Source organism: Mesocricetus auratus, unplaced genomic scaffold, assembly GCF_017639785.1.
Source record: "Mesocricetus auratus isolate SY011 unplaced genomic scaffold, BCM_Maur_2.0 Super-Scaffold_100009, whole genome shotgun sequence".
NCBI classification, from domain to species: domain Eukaryota; kingdom Metazoa; phylum Chordata; class Mammalia; order Rodentia; family Cricetidae; genus Mesocricetus; species Mesocricetus auratus.
Genome location: NW_024429193.1, coordinates 47,668,982 through 47,691,218, shown reverse-complemented (window position 1 = coordinate 47,691,218; position 22,237 = coordinate 47,668,982). Strand labels below are relative to the sequence as shown.

Sequence of the window (22,237 nt, the reverse complement as noted above, 5' to 3'; positions counted from 1 at the left end):
AATATTCTATTTCCTGTGCCTTTAAGGGGGGGTCCCGAGGAGGGGGGTTTGGGAGTGCTTTCTGTAGGCGCGGGAGCAGCTGTGGTTTTAGGCAGGGTCAGGGGCCTGGTATCAGCCTTGGGCATGAGTAGGCTAGGCTGCTTTTGATCAGCAAGGACCTGGTTAGGGCCTATGGCCTGTGGATTGACAGGAGCCACCTTACATCTGATTGTAAAGATTACTCCCCTGTCTGGCCCGTATAGATACCAACGCAAACCCCAGGTATACCCAGTCTGCCAGTCCGGGGCTTGCTTTCCCTGCGCAGTGAAGGAAATGGCAAGGGGCATACCTATCATTCCAGATTGTCCTTTGTCCCAGCCTCTGCGTACTTGTATTTTATCCCAGGATGAGGATGGCCTCCAACATGTGTCCCCTGTAGTCTCGCACCCCCAAGCTGCACAGAAAAAGGAATCATGTCCCCCACATTTCCGGGCCTGTTGCCAGGTACGTCCATCTTGGGGGCAGACATAGAAGTCCTGTGAATTTAGCTGCTCTCTGGCTCTGCGACTAACACACCCGGGGGTGGTTTCTCTGGAGTCCATGAATATGAATGTACGTCGACGTCTGAAAAGGTGGGAACCACTGGCGCATGCCTTTGGGTGGCAATGGGGAATGTCCCAAGTGTCCAACCCTGCTACTAAATCACAAAATTCAGGCCATAGAGTAGACCACCATGTCCCAAGTGCATGTGGTTCCGTGACAGCATAAATGACCTCCCCCCCACTTGGGAGAGAACCTCCCAGGTTAATTTATAAACGGTATGGGGACTGGAGGCCACACCAGTGCTTGATTTTATGAGGAGGGCTATTAGCAGGAGGGAGGGGAGCGGGTAAGTTTTATTTTTAAAGGATTTTGAGTGCGTTGAGCTTTCCATCCTGAGTCCGGATCCTCAGGGAAGGCAGCTTTTACGTGCGAGGCGTGTATCCAAGCAGCAATCCCGTCCACCTTGAGAGCAGTAGGGGTGGTCAACAGGACCGTGTATGGTCCCTTCCAGCGGGGTTCAAGGTTCTTAGCCTGGTGGCGCTGGACCCAAACGCTGTCTCCCACGTGGTAGGAGTGAGGGACGATAGGATGTTTCCTCTGGTCTCAGTAGGCTTGGGCCAGAGGCTTCCAGACTTCCTGCTGGACCAGCTGGAGTGCCTGCAGGTGAGCTTGAAGAGAGGAGGAATTGGCATAGTCAGAAATATCTTGGTCAAAGAACTGAACAAAGGGAACGGCGGTTCCATATAGAATTTCAAAAGGGGTGAGGCCATGGGGGCCCGGTGTATTCCGGGCACGATAGAGGGCAAGGGGGAGCAAGAGGACCCAGTCTTTAGTGCCAGCTGCAAGCGATAATTTAGTTATAGTCTCCTTAATGGTTCTATTCATTCGCTCTACCTGTCCTGAGCTTTGGGGTCGGTAAGCACAATGTAATTTCCAATCAATCCCCAACAAGGTGGCCACAGACTGACTTACCTGAGAAACAAAGGCAGGCCCGTTGTCTGTCCCCAATACCTGTGGCATTCCGTAGCGGGGGAAGATTTCTTCAAGAAGTTTCTTGGTGACCACCTTCGCCGTCTCGTGCTTGGTGGGGTAGGCTTCAGTCCATCCCGAGAAGGTGTCAACAAAAACCAGGAGGTACTTGTATCCATATTTTCCTGGTCTGATTTCTGTGAAATCTATTTCCCAATGCACCCCAGGCCGGTGCCCACGAGCTCGAGTCCCCATGGGTAGCTTTAGCCTGGTCATATTGACGCGGGCGCAGGCGTCACATTGCTCAGTCACTTGTTTTATTATTTCTTCTATTCCCAACAGGTGGCGAGTATTTTCTTCCCGGGCTAATAGTTCTCGCATTTTCCTGGAGCTCAAATGAGTGAGTTTGTGTAGGCTGTTAACCAGATATCTAGTCATTAGGCGGGGAAGGACAGTTTTTCCTTGATAGGTCCAGAGACCATCATGTACTCGGGTCGCCCCCAGTCTTTTCATGGCTTTGATGTCTTTTATCTCATAGTCCCATGACGGGGAGGTCTTCTCGGAAGCCTCATTAGTTACAGGGACTACAGCTGCCTGGAGGAGGTGACTGCTGCTTTCCAAAGCCAGGGCAGCCTCCCGGGCGGCCAGGTCTGCCCTCCGGTTTCTCCGGGCGACTGGACTGTCGCCTTTCTGATGCCCTGGGCAATGTATAATACTGAGGGCGGTTGGCAGGTGCAGAGCCTCTAAGAGGGCCAGGATTTCCTTTTTGTTTTTAATGTCTCTGCCCTCTGAGGTCAATAGCCCCCTTCACCTATAAATTTCACCATGGATGTGAGCGGTGGCAAAAGCATAGCGGCTGTCTGTGTAGACAGTGAGTTTCTTACCTTCTGCCAGTCTCAGGGCCTGTGTTAAGGCAATCAGTTCTGCTCGTTGAGCCGATGTTCCTGGCGGCAGGGCCTCGGCCCAAATTGTTTCTGACTCAGTTGTCACTGCAGCACCGGCTTTCCTTTCCCCTTGATGTACAAAGCTGCTTCCGTCCGTCCGTGAGGTCAGCTCTCGTCCCATGGACCTCAGCCAGGACCTGCAAGCAGTCATGAGTCTCTGCTTCCCCAGGAAGGGAGAGTAGCGAGGCGGGGTTTAGGGTCACCGGAGCCCCGAAGTGAATTCGGTCCTTGTCCAGCAACAAAGTCTGGTAATGAGTCATCCTGGCATTGGTGAGCCAGCGGCCCGGTGGCTGCCTGATGACCGCCTCCATAGCATGGGGGGCATAAATAGTCAAAGGCTGCCCCAAAGTCAATTTGTGAGAGTCCTTTATGAGAACTGTGGTGGCGGCGATCATGCGGAGACATGGGGGCCATCCTGATGCTACAGGGTCTAATCTCTTAGATAGGTAGGCGACCGGTCGTCTCCAGGGCCCAAGTTTTTGAGTCAGGACCCCCTTCGCATAACCCTCTTGCTCAGCCACGAATAAGTCAAAGGGTTTAGTCAGATCAGGTAACCCCAGAGCTGGGGAGCAGAGCCTTCTTGATGTCCATGAAGGCTTTTTCCTGGCTCTCCCCCCAGTCAAAAGCAGCCCCCGTCTTGGTGAGGGGGTACAGGGGTGCTGCCATCTCCGCAAACCCGGGGATCCACAGTCTACAGAAACCTGCTGTTCCCAAGAATTCCCTTAGTTTTCGGGGGTCTTGGGAGGAGGGATGTCAAGTATGGCCTGTTTGCGGGCTTCTGTTAGCCAACGTTTTCCATCCTGGATTTTGTACCCCAAGTAGGTGACCTGGGTCCGGCAGATTTGGGCCTTTTTGGCAGAGGCCCTATACCCCAAGTCTCCTAAAGTCTTTAAGAGAGCTTCTGTCCCCCTCAGGCATTCCTCCTCTGTTTTGGTGGCTAACAGGATGTCATCCACATATTGTAAGAGGATGACCTCAGGGTGGTGGACTCTAAATCCGGCCAAATCCTGATGTAAGGCCTCATCAAAGAGGGTGGGGCTATTTTTGAACCCTTGGGGCAACCTAGTCCATGTGAGTTGTCCCGAGATTCCCAGGTCTGCATCCTGCCATTCAAAGGCAAATAGTGGCTGACTGTCTTTGTGTAACCGTAGGCAGAAAAAGGCATCCTTTAAATCCAGGACTGAGTACCAAACATAGTCAGGGTCCCTCTTTTTAGTCCCCTTGTCCATAGGTACTCCAAGTTAACCACAGGCATCTAAAGATTTGCCACTCAAATCCACATGTGAAATCATTCTGGGTCTGGGTTAACAAAGTAATTTTTTCTTTCTTTTTTTTTTAACATCCACCCATTTGCCTGCAAAGTTTATGAGTTCATTTTTTTAAATGGCTGAATAAAATTCAGTTGTATATATGTACCACGTTTTCTTTATTCATTCATCAGTTGATGAACATCTAGGCTGTTTTCATTTCCTAACTATTTTTAACAGAGAAGCGATGAACATGGCCATGCAATTATTTCTCTGGTAGGATATAAAGTCCTTTGAGTGTACACCTGTGAGTGACATACCTGGATCATATGGTTGATCGATCTATTTATCTCCTTTTGAGGATCCTCCTGGATACTGATTTCCATCTTGGTTGCTTTAGTTTCCAGTCTCACCAATAACAAATGAGAATTCCCCTTTCTACTCAATGTCACCAGCTATTGTTACTTGCTTTCTTGATTATAGCAATTTTGTCTGGGGTAACAATGAAATCTCAACGTAATTTTAATTTCCATTTGTTTGATAAAGATGTTTACTATTAATGATTTCTTAGCCATATGCCTTTTTTCTTTTGAGAACTCTGTTCAGTTCATTAGCCTATTTTTAAATGGGCTTGTTTGTTTTTTTGCTTGGTTTCTTGAATTCTTTGTATTTTCTAGACATTAATCTTCTATCAGATATATAGCTGGCAAAGATTTTTTTCTGTTCTATAGGCTGCCTCTTTAGGTGATTAACAGTTTTCAGTACAGAAGCCTTTTAGTTTCACAAAGACCCATTTGTCAATCTTTGACCGTATTTCCTTCTTGAGTATTCCTATTCAGAAAGTACTGACTCTAGCCTTAAGAGTATCCACTTCTCTGTCCTCTAGAAGTTTCAGTTTCACATCTAACATTGAGAGCTTTGATTCATTTGCTTTTTGCTCAGGGTGAGAGATAAGGATCAAATCAAATTCTTCAGGTAGATGTCTACTGGAAGTGCTACTTTTATAAGACCTGGGTCTGCAGAGCTGAAAACCAAGTAAGCAGTTTCAAACTGGCCAATTTTCATTTTCGGTGTCTTGGTACCATGATGTCACCTTCTAAAAACTTAGTCTTCTGCACCCTAGCCCTTGAGTTTACTATAAGGAATACTCCCAAGCCTGCAAGCATGTCAGAACATGCTGGGCTGTTTCTCTTCCCACTCAGTGATTTGAAATTAAACTAAGCTCTTAATCAAGAAAGTTGTATGATGTCAGGGAAATTGAATCCTTCATGTGATCTTTAACCTAAAAGCTGTTATGTCTTCTACTTGGTAATTTGTAAATGTCTGGAGAAGGCATTAGCTTACAATATCTCACTACAATAGTGCATTTCTGGTTAATTTCAACTGCTGGGATAGCTGCTGACTCTGTAACTTTGGACCCAGACTGTACAGGAATCATATAGCCCAGAGGGGAACAGAATAGAGACCCTAGACCGATGGAGTCTGCAAAGATATGCCGTAACGACAGCTGGCATCTATAAGGCTACCCACCAGAGAGATTCATGTCTGATGGAGGTTAAGTTCATAAGCAAGGCTTATGAAAAATACTGCCTGTAAATAACTGGCTGGCTGCTTCTATCTGTGATTCTCTTGTGTATCCCACAGTTCATCTTTATAACAGCTTGAGAATCGTCCCACAAATGCTGGCAATGTAGTTCTTAATTTCTGGGCACTGTTATCCACGTGTACTGCTGGTAGGATGACTTATTCCTACATTATATTTTCTGGTATATAAAACAAGCTCTCATAGTCCAGTCTTAAATTGACCAGAGATCACAGGAGGAACTTCCACAAAGCAGAACTGCAGGTGTCTGGCCTTGTTAGATGTAAGTCCTTCAAAGATTTATGACAATTAGGGCGGTATTGCAGGTGTCCTTGCTATATCAAGGGAGCAATAGCATCTATGCTACCCTAGGCTCCCTTCACCAGCACCTCCCTGATCTGATTCAAACTAGCAATTAACACTCTGTACCAGCTTTTGACGAAATATTTTTGGCTCAGTAGACTGTTTTTGTTTAGGTCTTGAGATTCAGGTTAACTGACTAACCCATGTCCAGATATTAGTCACACTTAAGAAATGTAACATAAATCCATGTATACTTTGCCTTTCCTTAGATCTCTCAGTGGTTTAGTTTCCTCCCTTTGTAACCTGTAGCAGACCCTTTAGGAGGTAACTGGAACTTTTACAACCTGCAGTTGTTGTCAGTCACCAATTAAGCTGATCAAGTCTTTGCCCCGTGGGACTCATCATATCTATGAAGAATGCTGACCCCTGAGAATTTGCCTTGTAGTTTTTTTTTATTGTTACTAGTGAGTTGTTAATGAATATATATTCCATATACATATGGGAATTTGTAACACCAGAATAATAAAGGGCACATAGAATGAAGAGCATGGGACCATGTATAAAGTTATTAAATAAATCTTTTACATCCCCCAACCCCTGGTTCCTGCAAAGTTTTTCTCTAAGGAACCCTGGGTAGGGGCTGGGAGCTTGACTCAAGCTACATTCATTGTAGACTCAGTCTTCTTGTTGCCTTTGGGTCAAGATGTAGAATTCTAGCTCCTTCCCCAGTGCCATGTCTGCCTGCGTGTTGCACTATGACTAAACCTCTGAAAATGCAAGCCACCAATGTTTTTCCTTTGTAAGAGTTGCTATGGTCATGGTGTTTCTTCACAGCAATAGAAAACCTGAGACATGCGAGCACCATATATGCCCTGCTTATTGGAAACCACCAACCTGAATCATTAATTTGAGATAAGTTTTGTATCATTTATCCCGTCTTTATCCTTTCTTCCACTAATTTTTGTATTTAGTAAATCGGATAGAGATGAAATGAAGCTATGTCCATAACTTCCTTAGGACTAAATGGTCAATATATTTTGATAGTTATTGTCACCATTAGTGTTACTGTATTTTTATAACTAACATCTGTTCTATCTCCATGCAAATATTTCACATATTATAGAAATGCTCACTCCTGTTTATCTGTTTAGTAAATGTTTTTCCTTGTGAATCTCAGCTCAAGCAGTCTTCCTTTATGAAGACGCTCTGGAGACTTGGTATTTTCACTTCATTTAATATCTCAAAGCTTACTGTACCTTGAATTTCTTGCATTATTTCACCTAATGTATTGCCTTTGGTTATGTGAGTCTCTTTAGTAGTCTATAATTTGCTTCATACTGGAGACTGTAACTTTTTGTCTTTTTATTCCCAGAAGTGTGTTGTGTGCAGTGTGCAGTATGCAGTGTATGATGTGTTCAATGGAGTGTGTGCTGTGTGCTATGTGCGGTGTGCGGTATGTGGTGTATGCAGTGCTGAGTGTATGCTGTGCAGTGTATGATGGGTATTAATGTGGTGTGCAGTGTATGGTCTGTGCAGTGTTCAGTGTGTGTCGTGCAGTGTGATCTAGTTTTTCAGCTCATAGCATTTATTTTCAAACTCAATAAATACTAAGTGTGAGTTATCTAATCTATTAAAGGTCTTTATATTTTGTATGTTATGCTAGACATTGATGGTGAAATGGTCAGTGAGGTTAGAGACTTTGGGGGAATATACAATATATTTTTTACATATTATTGTTTTTGAAAGATTTATTTATGTTTATGTGTATAAGTGTTTTGTGTGCATTTATGTAAGTGTACTGTATTTGTGTCTGGTGCCTGTGGAGTACAGACAGGGTGCAAGATCCCTTGGAACTGGAGTTACAGTTGGCTGAAAGCTACCATGTGGATGCTGGGAATTGAACGCAGGTCCCCTGGAAGAGCAGCAGGTGTTCTTAATTGCTGAGCCATCTCTCCATCCCTATAATGTTAACTTTATTTTAAAAACCTTAACGACTTAGTGAGACTTGAACATACATGCTTACTTCACAAGGCTAGGTCTCAAACCATTAATCTGGGGAACATACTAGAATTTCATGTTTATCACATATAGTAGACAGATTTTTTTCTGTCTCTGATGGCAAAGGCTACATACCTTAGTATCTTTAAGCCTTTGAGGTGCGTGTATCTGATGTAAATATTTACTAATAAAATTCATATTTATTGGAGATGGCATGATGGCTGTTGACTTCAATACTGCATTAATTAAATTGAATAATTTCATGTGTTTAGCACTAATGACTAAAAACTAGGTAATGGACACATATAGAAACCATAGATAGTAAATGTGATAATATTAGCATGGCATAGAGGCTTTACATATGATTGTTGCAATGAGTTTCTTCTCTTGTAGAAAATTCTTCATGCTGCAGATGCCAATGCTGATTCAGGACTGGACTTTGAGGAATTTGTGCAGTACCTTCAAGACCATGAGAAGAAAATGAAACTGGCATTTAAGAGTCTGGACAAAAATAATGATGGTGTGTGTATGTTTTATCCACAGTTAGCCTGATGTGAATAACTGTGAGCACTAATGAGTAATTTTACTAGCCATTTTAATTTCCTCCTACTGTCAGATCCAATTTCTTATCTAGCAATCATTTTTATATTACTGAGAATAATATAATAGATGTCTTTGGGTTTCTGTTGCTGTGATAAAACAACATAACCAAAAGAAACCTGAGTTTCTTCTTTTTTTGTAGGAAATTCTTGAGGTTGCAAATCTCACTGTGAAGCCCTGGCTAGCCTGGAACTTGCTATGTAGACCAAGCTGGCCTTGAACTCACAGAGTTCTCTCTGCCTCTGCTTCCTGAGTGACAAGATAAAAGGTGTGCCCTACATGCCCTTTATGTTGCGGTAACCCCAACCATAAAATTATTGTTATTGCTATTATCATTTTGTTTGGGTATTTTTTTGAGACAGGGTTTCTCAGTGTAGCTTTGCCTATCCTGGAACTCAAGCTATAGACCAGGCTGGCCTTGAATTTACAGAGATCCACCTGCCTCTGCCTCCTGAGGAATACTGTGATTAAGGGCATGAGCCGCCACTGCCCAGCATAAAATTAGTTTTGTTGCTACTTCATAACTGTAATTTTGCTACTGTTATGATTTAATGTAAATATCTGTTTTCTAAGTCGACCCCTGTGAAAGGGTAGTTCAGCCCCAAAGGGGTCATGACTCACAGGTCGAGAAACACTGCTTTAGCCCTTCTTTTAAAATTTAATTTATTTACTCTTTGAGACAGAGTTTCACTGTGTAGCCCTGGCTGGCCTGGAACTTGCTATGGACACAGAAATCCACTTGCCTCTGTCTCCTGAATACTGGGATTAAAGGCATGTACCACCACCACACTTCTCACACATAAGATCTTAAATTTTTAATAAAATGAATTTTGCAGAAGTTTATATCCTCTAAGTTTCAAGCTTTCTGTATTGGGTAGTCCTCAGGCTGGCCTCAAACTAAAAAAAAAAATCCACCTAATTCTGCCTGGGATTAAAAGGATGCACCACCACAGCCTGGCTGCCCTTACAAATTTTTTGTAATAAATAAGTGGAAAATTTGGTATGGGGAGTTTAAAATATGACATTTGTGAGCTGACAACATGGCTTAGTGTGTGAGAGTACTTGCCTGGCAAGCCAAGCACTCTTGAGGTAATTTCTGGAACCTAGTATAAAAGTACAAGGAGAGAGACACTCTTGAAAGTTTTCCTCGAACCTCCACAAGTGTTCCTTGGCACACATGCCCCACACACACACACACACACACACACACACACACACACACACACACACACACACACACACACACACACACACACGGCACTCTAAAAACTGACAGTCTTGATGATATTTGTTTCAGGAAATTTAGGTAATGCAGACAATCTTCTGAAAGAAAACAAAAAATGCTTATAACCGTACTCTTAGTTTCTTTTCCAATTGTTGTGATAAAATACTTTCAATAAGGGAAGTCACAAAAGCCCCACCCCCCCAAGCTATATGGATGGTAAGAATATTGCTGAAGACACCACTCTGTGGTCATAGAACATGGAGAAATAGGTTGATACTGACCTGGGAACAGTGCCCCCTGCTGGCTAGTCTTCATAGTGCTGAAGGAATGATGCAGGCTTCTGCATCTGTGGACTTTGAGAGCGAGATATATCCATGGTGCAATAGTTTCATGAATGTTATAGGGGTAACTGCTTCCTGGTTGGATTTTAGGCTTGCTGCAAAGGAGAGAAATCTTGTCTGGTACTATAAACCTGTTGAAGAGTGGGAGGTGAGGAGATCATAGGGCCTCAGGGGGAACCACTATGTTTTTTCTAAGTCAATGCCTGGTCACCCTGCTTTCTACACATTTATATCCAAAGATTAGTGCTGCTCTCAGCCTTTGTCAGAGAAGCATCTTATGGCAGTGGGCAGGGTTACTGCAGACTCATAGCTGGTTGACTTGCCAGGAGTAAAGGATGGTAGAATGCTTGGCTGTAAATAGATCCCCTGTATTCCTCCCTCCAGTACTCAAGGGAACATCGTGAAAGAGAAAAGCCGAAAGAGCAAAACAGCCAGAGGATGGGGGGATGTGTGGAAGGACATGACTGCTACACTCATGAGCTCACAATGGCTGTGGTTACCTGCACAAGAGCTGCCTATGATTGGGCTTGCCCACCTATCCTCATGAGCCCCACCCTCCTTAGGAACTTTGAGCCCTTAATGGTGGCTAGGGGAAGAGGTGTCACTTTTTCAGTGATGTAGTTCCTGATAACTTGCCCATGTGCCAGTTAATGTAGCCTCCTGCTCATGGCCTCACAAACAACCCCAGTTAGACTCAGTGGGTCACACAGGCAAAGACATGGGCATAGCACAGGGATTTCTTGGGAAGACAAAAGGTTTCTTTGGGAGAAGAGGCGTTAGAGAGGGTATTATAGTAAGGTATGAAAATTTACTAAAATTTATTACGTACATATATGAAACTATCAAAGAAAAACTGACAAAAGCAGCAGAAAATAGAAAGGGTTTATTCTGGTTCGCAGTTCAAGGGTACAGTCCATCCTGGTGGGAATCAGAGTGGCGGGGCTTGAAGCAGCTGGTCCACAGAGAGATGAATGAATTCCAGTTTGCTTTCTCTAATACATAGTTTAGGATCCATCTAGGGAATGGTGCCACCCACAGCGGACAAGGGTTCCCTTCTCAATACAATCAAGATTATCCCCCAGGGATGCCAGAAGGTGATTCTGTCAAGTTGACAGCTAACACTGCTACTTAGAAATCACTTTTTACATTTTAATCAGTTTCACAATTCCTTATAGACTTTTTGTTTCTTGGTTTCTTTTTTCTTTAAATGAACTCCCACTCACATATGTATAGTTTTGTGTCCCATGTTTCTTTTAATGTTATATTGTGTTTTCATTTCTTTTGCAAACATAAGTTTTAGTGGCTTGGAAATATTCCAGTTGTATGACTGTCCTGGAAAGAATGAAGATAGTCTAGAGACACTATGCCCCTACTCCATTTGGCTGTCAGACTATGGAAACAATGGATCTCAGGACATAGGAATTTCCTAAGGAATGTTATGCTGGGAGAAGGAAAAGACTGGTTCTTTGCTTCCATCAGAAGGGGAGGTTTTCTCATGTTGCCGCAAAGGAGAGGCTGGAGCTGGGACCATGGTGATGGGTGGCCTTGACGAGGACTGCTTCATTCTGCACACCCTTGGCTCTCTGTTTACACCTGAAACACATGTAAAGATGGACCTGATGGATGCTGTGTCACTGAACCTTCTTCCTAATATGGCCATATTTAAGAATCACCCTTTTCAGGGTTTCACCCTTGTATTTTTTATTTTCTTATTTCTAATTTATTTTTACTTTTTAATGTGTGCATATGTGTGCATGTGTCTGTATGTAAGTGTGTCTGTGCTCAGGAATGTGCATGTGAGTGCAGGTGTCCATGGGGGCCAGATGCTTCATATGTGTGCATGTGTCTGTATGTAAGTGTGTCTGTGCTCAGGAATGTGCATGTGAGTGCAGGTGTCCATGGGGGCCAGATGCTTCATATCCCCTGGAGCTAGAGCTGCAGGCAATTGTGATGGCCTGACATGGGTCCTGGGAACTAAATTTGAGTCCCCTGCAAGAGCTGTACACATTCTTAATAATCAAGTCATCTCTCCAACCTCATTTCGTTTTTAATTGTCTTGTTGAGGACAGGTGGCCCAGTGTGGCGTGTTAGTCTGGCTGTGACCCTACTCTGGTAGCAGTATGTGAATTACCTAATCTCATTCTCATATTGTTAGACATCTAAGATAGTTCTGATCATTTATAAACAGTAGTGCAGTCATTATTTATGTGGGTTTCCAGACCTAGTTATAGCTTGGTTAATTAAATCTGGTCATTTGCTGGTCTAAGATAAACTCTAGTGTTGTTGTGGGATTCTATTCTGTTCCTGACTGTCACCACCATGATCGTTTGTGAAGCTGAAAACCCTCAGATAATTAGTGAAGTTAAAATGCCTTTAGGAAAATATAATGTTTCTATTACCTCTGTTGTGATAATTAATCTTAGTTATCAACTTGAATTAATTTGTAATCTACTAAGAGGCATGCCTCTGGGCAAGTCTGTGAGGGTATTTTGTGGAAGGATTAACGGTGGGGGTGGAGGATAGGTTTGTGGGGTGTGGGTTGGGTTGGTCTATGGGTAGAACGCTTCAGGGGAGACACTCCCTCAGGGTGAGAAGCACTCCAGCAATGTCTCAAGTATAAAGAGGTCTGAGGTAAAAGAAGTTCTATTTTTGCCTTGTGGATTTATCTACTCTTGTTACTGTTACTGCCACATTGGAAGCTGATGTTGGCCTTTGTGATGGTTTGAATGAGAATAGCCCCTATAAAATACGTATGTGTAAAAACTTGGTTCCCAGTTGGTGGAAGTGTTTGGGAAGGATTAGGAGGCGTGGCCTTGTTGGAGAAGGTGTGTCACTAGTGGTCAGCTTGAGGTTTCAAAAGACTTGCTTCATTCCCAGTGTGCCTTCTGCCTCTTACTTGTTGATCAGATTAGAGCTCTCAGTTGCTCCTGCAACCGTGCTTTTGCTCCACCATCGTGGACTCTGTGTGAAGCCATTAGCCTTATTGAACACTTTATTCTGTAAATTGTCTCTCGGTAGCAATTATTGTAGCAATATAAAAGTAAGGCAGCCTTCAAAACTGAACTGAAGACCAGTGACTCCAGGAAACCTCTAGGCCTTCAGTCTGAGATGAGACTGATGAGCTATCCAGCCACATGGACTGAACGTCTACGAAGTTTTCAGCCTCTCCAGCACACAGGCAGCCATTGTTGGACTACCCAGCCCATATTGTGTAAGCCAATGTAATAAATGCCTTTTGTAGTATATGCTCATTTAATCAGTTTTGCTCTTTTAGAGGACACTTGACTAATAAATCTGTTAATTAACCTTGGTAGTAGAAAATGCTCCTGAGGTAAAATAAGTTTGACACGAAGAAGAAATTCCCAAGTTGATATATTAGTATCATGCTATAAGTCTTGACAAGTCAAACTGAAATATTACAACTCAGCCCCAAAAGACCTTCAGAGATACCATTCTAGAAGCTACCATTTGCCTTCTGCTGGCTTCATTGCTTTGAGTACGCCAGTTGCAGTAGTAGGTACAGTTCTCATCAGGGATACTTCCCATCATCTAGAGTGCAGAGCCCAGGCCCTAGCAACACCTCAGAGGTGCTGCTTTGGTTGCTCTGCCTGCTCTGTGTTGCTGTATTAGTTCCTGTGACTGCACATGTCATCGTAATCCCCTTTGTTTAGAGTTTGGCCAGGGTACTTGAAGGTGAGAAAAAGTATACTTCACTTGTTATGTGCTGAGTTGTATCCCTTCAAAAAGATGTGCTGAAGCCTTAGCCTCCAGCACACCATAAATGGGACTTATTGGAGAGCATGATCTTTGTATGTGTAATCAATTTAGGGTATTAGAATGGGGCCTTATTCTGTTATAAAAGATGGTTGTGGTGGTCAGACAGACTTGTAATGCTGCGTCTACATGCCAATGAAAGCTTGAGGCTAGGAGAGAGGAAGAGAATAGATCCTACCTGGGAACTACCAGAAGGTCCATAGTGCTACTTACACCTTGATTTCAGAGTTGTGGATTAAACCATCTGGCTTTGTGAGCTTTGTCACAACAGTCTTATAAAAATAGTGTACTCTTTCTTGTGTTTTATGTTTAGTTGTGAGGTATCTGATACCAGTGTAGTGGCGCTTAACGTAATCTTTTTCGGTTCATAAGTATGTGCAGCCACTTTCCCTGAGTCTGCAAAGTGCTTGCAAGGTGGCTGGGAGAGGGCACATTTTAGTAATAAGAGAATTCTGGGATGTCCTAAGTTGAGTTACAGGTCAGAGAATGGAGATAAAGATATATTAAGGTGGTCATTATAATCCATGGATTCAAGTAAAATCATCGAAGAAAAAAACAGCACATGCTTTTCTTATGTGCTGGGAAATCACACATCAAGGTCAAATCGCATTCTGTTTTAGAACCAACTAACTAGCCAAGAGTAGTGGGAATTTTTTATGGCCTAACACCCTATACCAGGCCTCTTGACATTTCACATCGTCTCAGCCTTTAATCTGTAGGTTTCATATTTATTTTCTACAAAATGCCCAAGAGACATTTTTTTCCTAACTGCTATCTGACTATGTGCTGATTTGTACCAGGATTGGTTCTTTTACCTTTTGGATGCCATTCCTTGCATGGAGGAAACAAATGAACTAATTTTTATTTTACGCTCCTATACACTATGCTTTCTCAGAGCACTTTCTGTATCTTACCATTAGTTTTTTTAATCCCACACCATCTTCATGGGAACCATGTTTTCAGATGAGGAGACCAAAAGCTCAGGAAGGCTAAGTATTTTTGCTTTACATTGCCCATTCCAGTGAATGAATCACAGCTTTCAGGATGCTTGCCCTTGCGAGGGTCTGTGTCTTAGTGACTTGGTCATTGGCTTTCTTCAGTTTTGGGGATGTGAGCAAAGCTAATAGGACACAGGACTTATTGTCTTGATGGGCTGCCTCTTGCCATCTTGAGCATCTAGGGAAGAAGCCTATCTACTCAGTTGGGGAGACTGCATGAAGAGAGATACTCATTAGTGTAATATATCTCCAGTAAAATGGATGTTATAATTTTAATGACTTATAAACTATAATTGTAAATTCCATAAATTTTATAAGGTAAATATGCAACCTGAAAACAACTTCCAGATTAAGAAACAGAACATCACTAGCATTGTAGAAGCTCCTTTCATGTCCTGCAAAGTCACTCCCCTTGCCAAGACGTAAATTATCATGACATTTTAATACTATGAGTCTGTAATAGGTATTTGTGAAATAAATAATCATACTTTGCTTTGTGGTGACATCTTGTGCATCCTTTACATTGCTTCATTTTTGACTCTCTCTTATTCGTCCTTCTACTGTATTTTGCTTGTAGCATTTCAGCTAACATACATCTAGCACAATATAATGTACTTTATAGAAGTACTATGTACTAAGTGATTGCACTACTGGAGTTTCTAATGTAAAATATTTCAAAAATATTAATACTATCATACAAATTTGCCAAGTCCTCAAGGGAGTTTATCGCTATTTGAATTAGATTATACTTAATATAGTAATTGTGCTAGATAATATGTCAGCTTGACACAAACTAATGCCATCTGAGAGACAGGAACCTCAATTGAGAAAATGCCTCCATAGGATCAGGCTGTAGGCAAGCTTGTATGGCATTTTCTTAATTAGTGACTGATGGGGGAGGGCCTGCAGTGCCATCCCTGGGCTGGTGGTCCTGAGTTGTATCAGAAAGCAGGCTGAGCCATCCATGGAGAGCAAGCCAGGAAGCGGCACCCCTCCGTGGCCTCTGCATCAGCTCCTGGCTCCGGGTTCCTACCCGGTGTGAGTTCCTGCTTTTGATGATGAACTAACTGTTACATGGAACTGTGGGTGAAATAAACCCTTTCCTTCCCAGGTTGCTTTTTTTTTTTGTTTTTTACGAGACAGGGTTTCTCCTTATTGTTTTGGAGGCTATCGGTCCAGCCCAGCCTCGAACTCACAGAGATCTGCCTGCCTCTGCCTCCCGAGTGCTGGGATTAAAGGCGTGCGCCACCACGGCCCGGCCCAGGTTGCTTTTTGATCATTGTGCTTCATCACAGTAATAGTAACCCTAACAAAGGTGGTGATTTATATATCAGATTATCAATTAAAAATTTAACAGATGAGCATAGTATTTGCAATTCTTTAAATAAGGATTAGAGCTTATCATTTGAAGAAACTTTGGTTTGCAGGCCAGTAAACAGCCTTGTCTGGATCTTGGGACATGATTTTTATAAAGAAAACTTGAGACTATGAAAAAGTGTCTTTGTTTATGGATTAAGTGATACCTCATATGTATATATATTCTCATACGTAATTTTGATAAATGGTTTATACAAATGAAAAGCATGGCTGAATTTATGGTAGCATTTGGCATATTTTTTAACCAGGTGACACTAAAGTTGATATAAAGAATGATACGTACATTCAAGAATTATCAGGGCCAGTGAGATGGCTACATGAGAAAGTGCTTGCTGTGCAAACCTGACAACCTGAGTTTGATCCCTGATCCCACAGGAAGAAGAAAACTGATTCTTGAAAGTTATCTTTTGATCTCCACATACACACTGTGGCACTTGGATATGCCTATGAACCACAACAATGACCAACATGGCAAATGACTCTAAGGGTACAGTAGTGACACATGTACCTTGGACTTAAGGCCTGCTCAACAAGAGGGAAATTATGGCTGGTATTGGAAACCTAGCCAACTGCCTAGGGCTAGAGTCATGGATCTTGGTAGAAAACCTATAAACTACTACTTACTAAACCAGCACAATCCCTAATTACAGTTTAAATATTTGTCCTTATAACCACAGATAAGTGTAGTCTTCACTCCTCATCAAGGAAATTTCTCTTTGCAACAGATGGAGACCATTATAGAACATCACAACTGACCAAAATACAGAGCTGTGGAGCCAAGTTCCAACTGATATCACCTACAACACAACTCCTGCACCTAAGATTCAGGGATCATTAATGAAGAGGGGGCAGAAAGTTACACCTATGAAGTCTCACCAACATCGCTGCCTAAACAAGACCTGAACAAGGATGACACCAATAGACATACTAACGTGGAAGGAGGAAGCTCATGAAACATCAACCTTAGACAAAGAGTGACAGCATCTAAGGAATTCTTCTCTTTTTTTGAGGCAGGGTTTCTCTGTATAACAGTTCTGGCTGTCCTGGAGCTCACTATGTAGACCCAAGCTGGCCTCGACCTGCTTCTGCCTTCCAAGTGCTGGAATTAAAGGCATGTGCCACCACTGCCCAGCTGCAACTAAGGAATTCTGAGAACTAGATAATCCTCCCCAGGGAAGGGCATGCCAATTGGTTATCCAGGAACAAATGGTTTACCTTAAAACATACAAGAAACACTATGTGGACTAATCAGGTTGTATTTACATATTTAAGAATACATATTTAAATATACAGACATATATGTACACACATATGTATCACAACATTTAAAAAGAGGCCATGTATTTGAGAGAGAGCAGGGGTGGGTATATGGGAAGGGTTAAAGGGAGGAGAAGGAAGGGGAAAATGATGTAATTACATTACAATCTTAAAAAAACTATAAAAGTAAAAAAAAAAGAATCTGGATTTGGAAAATGATACATGCTATATTTGTGTTTTAGAGTTTAAAGAGAATATGGAGTTTTAAATTTCCTCTTTGCAACATCTAGCAATGTGAAAATGAGCTGCATAGTAGACATATATAATATACATATATATATATATACCCTGCTTAACAAGAGGGAATATTTTAATTATGTATATGAATAAATATGTATGCATCTATTTATATACTTAATTACATATGACATGTACACAGACTTTAGTTATATTTACATATGCACACATATTATTTGAGTTATTTAACACAGTACATGTTTCTGTTAAAAGAACTTGGTTCTATAAGAATGTTGAATAGTTCATAAATAGTTCTTTATTCTTCTCCCCTGAGTCAGGTCTTCAGAACTAACTTTTTTAGTTCTTTTCAAATAGGTATAAAGTCAAATATGTTATGATCTGTAGTCCTTAGGACCAGATGTAGTTTGGAATTTAGAATTTGGAGTTTAGAGTAATTCAGTGTGCCTGTGAGATTTAATATCTCAAGTGATGTCTGGGCTATGAGCTATTATATCCATAAGTACTTCTGTCCTGAAATGTGAATGTTCACACTTAATTAGCTAACTAATTAAAACTTACCTTGTCACAATGTTAAGAGACTTTTCTACCAAATGTCAAGTTGGTGCCAACCTTTTGAAATTTTTAGGCATTGAATTATAAATTTGGGAGTAAAGACCCACCAAACGCAGACTTTTAAAGCAAAAACAGTTGCATTGTGGTCTTTTCAGATGTTTAACTCTGTGTTTTTCACTTTTTAAAGGAATGATAGATGCTTCAGAAATAGTTGCTGCCGTGAAATCATTGGGAATCCACATTTCTCTCGCTCAGGCAAATGACATCCTGAAAAGGTCAGCCTGCACACCCATTCTTTCTTAGTTTTGTGTTTTATGGTCTATGCCAGGAACTAACTGGGATACACATGGTACTTCAAGCTCCTGCTCTCATTTTATAGAGACATTGTCTTACAATTCAAATGTGTTTACATCCATGATGGGTTTACATCTATGAAAGGATCGACATATATTCCTTTAGACTGTGTGGTATATTATTCAGTTTTCTCTGTATTAACTAACCTGTATTCATTTTGGTAAGCACATTAAGTTTTTTTTCCACATGGGGACTGGGGGAGGATAGCTCAGTCAGTAAAGTGTTCATTGTGAAGCATGAGACTTGAGTTCAATCCCAGCACCCACATAAAATCTAGGTAGCTGGCAAGCTCAGGAATGTGGAAACAGATTTATTCCTTGGACCCATTAGCCAGCCAGCCTAGGCTAGTCAGCAAGTCCTGTGTGTGTGTGTGTGTGTGTGTGTGTGTGTGTGTGTGTGTACTTGACACAAGCTAAAGTTATCTGTGAAGAGGAATCTCAACTGAGAAAATACCTCCATCAGATTGATGAGGGAGGGCTCAGCCTACTCAGAGGGCACCACCCCTGGGTAAGGTGGTACTGGGTTGTATAAGAAACCAGTGATCAAGCTATGGTGAATAAGGCAGTAAGCAGTGCTCCTCCATGTCCTCTGCTTCAGTTCCTGACTCCAAGTTCCTGTCAGGAGCTCCTGCCTTGAGTTCCCTGTATACTGGACTATAAACTATAAGATCAAGTCAACCATTTCCTCCTCAAGTTGCTTTTGATCATGGCCTCATAACAGCAATAGAAACCAAGCTGAGATACCCCAGAGCTCAGTGAGAGGTAGATGACTCCCGAGGAGCAACATCAGAGTTTGGCCTCTGGCTTCCACAAGCACGTGAATTGTAAAGCTAGCAGAATTGCTCGTGCCAGTACTCCAGTAGTGGGTTAGAAGCAGTCAGCTCTTACGTATTTGCTATCCAGATAATCTGCACATAGAAGTTTCTGTTCTGCAGCTGTTCAATCCAAATAAACACACAGAGGCTCAGGCTTCTTATTGGTTATCTCTCTCTTAATTATTAACCCATTTCTATTAATCTGTATATCTCCACATGGTCTTGGCGTACCAGTGATGCCTGGATCCCTTGCTTTCTCAGCAACTACATGGCATCTCCCCAGCAACTCACTCTCTCAGTTCCTCTTCCCAGAATTATCCTAGTTCAGTAGCCCTGCCTATACTTTCTGCCTACCTACATCCTGCCTGTCCATTGGCCAAAACGACTTTTATTCATCAACCAATAAAAGAAACATATTCACAGCATACATAAGCACATCCCCCATCAACAATCTAGCTGAAAACACTGAGCTTTAGGATTAGATCATATCTTAAAAAATAAGCTGGAGAATTGATTGAGGAAAGACATTCTAGGGTCAACTGTAGTTCTTCACACATTCCTGCACAGAAGAGTGTACCTGCACACACACACACACACACACACACACACTACACACACACACACACACACTGAGATCATGGGCTGTCTGGTAAACCTACTATTGTTTTGATGAATGGGTATGCTGTGTCTATCAAATTGCCTTCTAAATAACTATTTTATGTCTACCAGAAGATTACTATTTTTGCCAGCTTTTATCAGAGAAGCTTCTCTTTATAGTGGTCAGAGGTAACTGTATCAAAATGCTAGGAGTGAGTGAATGTTGGATGCTCAGCTGTAAGTGAGACATCTGTATCACCTCCTAAAAGGCTCAGGCAGTATCATTTTAGAAGGGCTGAAAAGAATGTAAGTGCCCCAGGAAGGTGGGGGAAGAAGTTATGCACAACAAGACTTAGGGCGTGGAATGGTCTTTGCACTCTTAACTCACAGCATCTGTGATTTCCTATGCAAGATTGCACCAATTTAGACTCATCACTATCCCGTCATGAAATAGGCAGGGTCTCATCAGGTCCCACCCCTGAGTATTTACTGAGTAGTTTCTGATTGACAGGGGAGAGGAGACATACAGCCACTGGTGAGGTGCTCATGCTCCATTAAATAAATTCTCACCCATGTTCATGGTCCTGTTCCTGTAAGCAAACCTAACTAAGCACATTGGGACACACACACACACACACACACACACACACACACACACACGCCTGTGTGTATACCAGGTACACATATATGCACAAATACACATGCATACTGCACATGCAACGTGAAAGTGTATGTTCCTAGCTGGAAAACGATCAGAGGAAGTTGGAAGGGGAACAAGAAAGTATAAAGGGGGAGCAAATTATGATCCAAAGATGGGGCTGGAGAGATGGCTCAGCAGTTCCTGAGTTCAATTCCCAGCAACCACATGGTGGCTCACAATTGTCTATAATAGGATCCAATACCCTCTTCTGGCATGCAGGCATATGTGCAGACAGAGCTCTTGTACCTAAAAAATATATAAATGATCCAAAAACATGTGTATATATGAAAAATTTATAACAAAACCCATTATTCTAAATAATTAATGTACCAATAATAAGTATATAAATAAACAATATTTCTAGAAATTTATAAGTTTCACCTAAATTTTCAAATATATTGACATGTTTGTTCATCATATTCTTTTTTTTCACAAGAGACATTTCAATTCTTAATACATGTGCCCCAAACTTGGAGGTCATAGATTGTGCTCGTGTGCCCCGAACTCTGAAGAGCCATGTGCGTTTCTTTATGAACAGTTATTCCAGTGATGCTCCAGCCTCAAACTTAAGACCTCACACAATCTCCGTTTCCACTGATTCACACATCCAAAATCTCCACCTTTCACAGCACATTATTACAACCGTTAAGAAAATGGGCTGCCATGACCAGGGATGTTATCATTCTGCTTGGGCAAGGACCAAGCAGTGGATTTTTAGAAAGTGGTTCTACAAGTAACACGAGACCACATGCAACTGAAAATATTCCAGACACAAATGCAAAACTGAAACTCCAAATTGCAATTTAGTATGTTCTGTATTGTAGGATATAAAACTAACCCCCCAAACGTTAGCTGACCCCTGAGGCTGTTGCAGACTCTCCTCATTCAGTGCCCAGCTGTCTTCGGGTATATCAAAAAATAAACAGTGAATGATTTCACCTCTTAATCATTTTTAAATCATTTTTTAAATAATTTACTCTTTTAAAAAATGGGATGAGGAGTATTAGGTATAAAAATGAGTTTATGTGTAAAATGTTAAAGTTGATTTGAAAACCAACAATGAAAAGAGGGTCAAAGACAAAAATAATACTAGAAGATCCAAAAGATACAAGGTTATTCAGTCAGATCTATTGATTTAGTCATTCGATTGCTCAGTGCTAGAGATATGCGTATGACTTTAAAATAATCTTTCTCTTCAAGAAATATGAGGAAAATGTGAAAATTGCATTTAAACAAACAATTAAAAAGCAATATGTAGTGGATTCCAGTGGAAGGGCAGTCTGTAAAACATCCGTACATGCGTGTGCGTGTGTGTGTTGGTGTTCTCCTGCTTACATGAATATGTACATGTGGAAGCCAGATCAGGTGCTGTTCCACAGGCTCCATCTACCGTTTTCTTGTTTGCTTGTTTCCTTTGTTGAGATGGGGGTCCCCAGGGCCTAGAGCATCATGGGTATTCCAGGCTGGCCAGGGAGTCAGGGGAGCCTTCCACTTTGCACTTCCTCAGCATGCCTGGCTTGTTTTTTCTTGGGTTCTGGGGACTGAACTGAGATCTTTGTGGCTGCAAGGCAAGCACTTTACATGCTGGGCTGTCTCTCTAGCACCTGATCATCAGTGCTCTTTAGGAATGTCAACATTGTTAAAAACAGGAAAAGTCTGAAAACTGCCATAGTCGGGAGGAGCTTAAGGAGGCATGATAACTGAATAGAGTTATATCTTAGTATGACACTGAGGCTAAACACGCATTAGCTTAAAATGTAGTTATGAATAATGTGTTAGCCATTAGTCATGAGTTGTAACAAGTAGACCACAGTGGTGTAAGATG

The 22,237-nt window shown here is 41.9% G+C and overlaps 1 protein-coding gene across 1 annotated transcript in view; it reads left to right on the top strand.

Annotated features, from left to right (window-relative positions):
* The window catches only part of LOC121142352 (calcium-binding mitochondrial carrier protein SCaMC-1-like), a 44,918-nt gene that overhangs the window by 2,350 nt on the left and 20,331 nt on the right, over nt 1-22,237 (top strand). The window contains exons 2-3 of the mRNA XM_040752022.1: nt 7,959-8,085; nt 18,135-18,222. Coding sequence (XP_040607956.1) covers nt 7,959-8,085; nt 18,135-18,222 — 215 coding nt within the window. The remainder of the gene's footprint in view (nt 1-7,958; nt 8,086-18,134; nt 18,223-22,237) is intronic.